Source organism: Eurypyga helias, unplaced genomic scaffold, assembly GCF_000690775.1.
Source record: "Eurypyga helias isolate BGI_N326 unplaced genomic scaffold, ASM69077v1 scaffold36463, whole genome shotgun sequence".
NCBI lineage: Eukaryota > Metazoa > Chordata > Aves > Eurypygiformes > Eurypygidae > Eurypyga > Eurypyga helias.
In genome coordinates, this window is record NW_010242434.1 from 1 (window position 1) to 2,995 (window position 2,995).

Below are 2,995 nucleotides of genomic sequence, written 5' to 3' on the forward strand. Positions count from 1 at the left end.
TCCATGAGGTTGGCAGTGGCCCAACGACCTTGCCTGTCGTTTTCCAGCACGGGGTAGTTGGAGGGCATCTGTGCTGGTGTTGAAAATGCTAACACCTCCTGCTTGCTCGGTCAATAATCCTCCCTCGGCAGTTGTCCTTCTGAAGTTACCCCCTGCACCGCTCGCTGTAGCCGTTCTTACACAACGGATGCACGACGGAGCTGCTCTGGCTGCCGGCACACCCAGCACGTGCCCTGCCCAAATCTGCTTATCGAAGAGGCTTGATGTAACGCGGCGTGGGACAACAAATCACCCTCCTTCGTGGCAGCCAAAATCCACAGGGGCTGATCTCCAGGGTGATGGGAAAATGAGAGGTGCTTGGGCAGCATGGCTAGGAGGGGGCAGCACTGGTGTTGGCTATTTTGGAGCCGTTACTGAGCCCCCTACCCAAGCCCAGTCAGTTTTGGCTTGTTTTGACCCTTATTTGTCGCAGGTCTGAGAACCTCCTGCGGGCCCAACTGGTACACGGGTGGCAGCAACAACAACAGCTACATCCTGGCCCTGTTTGTCACCTGCTTCGTGATGCCTCTCAGCCTGATTCTCTTCTCCTACACCAACCTGCTGGTGACCCTGCGAGCGGTAAGTGCGGCACGAATGGGTGAGGTCACGCTTTTCCGCTCACAGGACGGGCCAGGCACAGCTCCATCGGGATGAGGAGCCTCACGGCGGGTTTTTGTGACAGGCATGGAGCTGCCATCTCCTGGCATTGATGTCAATGCAGGATGGAGGCGCCGTTGGAAGTTGTTAACGTCTCTTTTCCAACCTGCCGCAGGCCGCAGCGCAGCAGCGGGAATCGGACACGACGCAGCAGGCGGAGAGGGAGGTGACGCGCATGGTGATCGCGATGGTGATGGCCTTCCTCATCTGCTGGCTGCCCTACACCACGTTTGCGCTGGTGGTGGCCACCAACAAAGACATCGCCATCCAGCCGGCTCTCGCATCCCTGCCCTCCTACTTCTCCAAGACCGCCACGGTTTACAATCCGGTCATCTACGTCTTCATGAACAAACAGGTGAGCGAGTCACCAGATGACAAATCCACAGGTCTCCTGGGGCTTCTGGAGAACAACTCAGTAGCCTCATAAAGCGTGGAGGCAACATCTATCCTATCTGGAAGCGTACACACAGGCTCGGCCAGGGAGTTGCTGTGTAAGCAGCAAGTTTTTTTGGGAATAAAATGGAAAGGGAGGGAGCAGATTCCGAGCTCGAACAAGAGCTCATTTTCTGCCTCCATGGTTTTATGGGGTCAGGCAACTTCATTTTAGATCATAAACTGCTCATTGAACACACACAGCAAACAGAATGAAATGTTTATTGTCCATAAACTGCCTGGATTTGCAAAGAGTTGGGCTGGGAATTAATACAGCTCTCACCCAAGACACTGAGCTTGGGTGATGATGCTGAGCAGTATCCAAGATGCTGAGGAGCATCCACGCTGCAGCCTCTGCCTCCGAGACGGAGGCAGGCTCCCGCTTTTTCCACAACACCCAGCCTGTCCCTCCCCTGCCCAGTTTCAGAGCTGCCTGCTGAGAACGGTGTGCTGCGGCCACCACCCCTGGGCGACGGCAAAGACGGCTCCGGCTGCCCCCGGCCCCCGCGTCGCTGCAGACGGGCTGCGGAACAAGGTGGCACCATCTCACCCCGTCTAACCGCAGCCAGATCCTGCCCGCGCCAAGGCCAGCTCCGGGCCAAGCCTGGTCCACCCAGCGTCATGCAGCACGGGCAGAGAAGGGCCGTGTAGCTACTCCCCCTGCCCAGGAGATGGGTGGCTCTCAGAGGAATCAGGAGTCTTTTACAAAGAAAATAAGAGTGATTTTTCAATGCAAAACACCCCAAGCTGCTGTTTGGTCCCAGTGTCAGGCTGAACACGCTCGGCTGTGACACCTCCAACGCGGTCCGTAGGACATTCACCATCCCTGGGTAGAGGGAGGCTTGCCTGCATCACCCAATCTTGCTCCAAAGTTCGAGGACACGCTGTGAAACGGGCAAAAATCCAGCAGGTATGTTTAAGTGTGTTAATAAACATTAATCAACAGGCCCTGCCAAGTTCACATGTGTCTGTTTTACCAGCTGAGAGAGGGTTCATAGAAAACACTTCACCTCCCACAACTACAGCTGGCACTTCTCTCAGGGCAAGTGCCACATAGCCATCGTAACGGATAGCACGGAAAAAACAGTTCAAAGACACAAACTTATAGATAAATAAAATATATGGTTTCATTCAAGGCAATAAGGAAAGGTCTTAAATCCACTGATATCCCAGCAAGGGTGAAAAGCCAGGTTGTAACGGGGACAAGGCACAGCCGAGCCGCCGCTGCCCAAACAGCCAGAGTTAGAGAGCAAAAGATGCCAAAAACCGCACTAAAAAAACCACAACAGACCAAACCCTCTCCATGGGGCTACACCCCTCACCCTGAATCTCAAACCACAGTGCTCATCTACAGCGCCCGCAATCACACTTGGGAGTTTGTGCAATTTTGGAGCCTGTGGATAAGGCTTCCATACCGCAGGCAGCACCCCCCGAGACTGTCGGTACCGAATCGCTCTGTGAATGCCACCAGCAGCTCGTCTGCCTTCAGAACTCGCTGTCTTTCAAATTTTGATTCTGAACCCTTCAGTTCCTCTGAAATGGGACTGACCCACAGGCACAGGACTTACAGGTTCGCTCTCCCCTCCGCAGTTCTGTTTCCATCGAACGTCCTTCCCGGGGTCGATCCCAAACCACAGCTCACTCCCCTCGTCCCTCTCCTGCAGTCTCTGCTGCTGAAGCAAATCCATGAAGGGGTTAGAGTGAGGCAGTGCCCATCGCCTCGCTGAACTGCCTCTCCAGCACGCAGCAAGCTGCCAGAAAAGCACTTTGAACGGGCAGATTGTGATGAGATTTGGGTGACCAATGTCTCCTCTCCCCGCGATTCTCTGCTCCGAACCCAGACCAGTAGGACGACGGGTACCAGGGA

At 54.9% G+C, this 2,995-nt stretch overlaps 1 protein-coding gene across 1 annotated transcript; it reads left to right on the forward strand.

Annotated features, from left to right (window-relative positions):
• Positions 1-472: 472 nt before the first annotated feature.
• Positions 473-1,687, forward strand: LOC104507721 (pinopsin-like; the record flags this gene model as incomplete). The annotated part of the gene is made up of 3 exons (XM_010149084.1): positions 473-618; positions 812-1,051; positions 1,550-1,687. Coding segments are annotated over 3 exons (524 nt in total), but the record flags the coding sequence as incomplete, so codon positions are not given.
• Between the last annotated feature and the right edge of the window lie 1,308 nt (positions 1,688-2,995).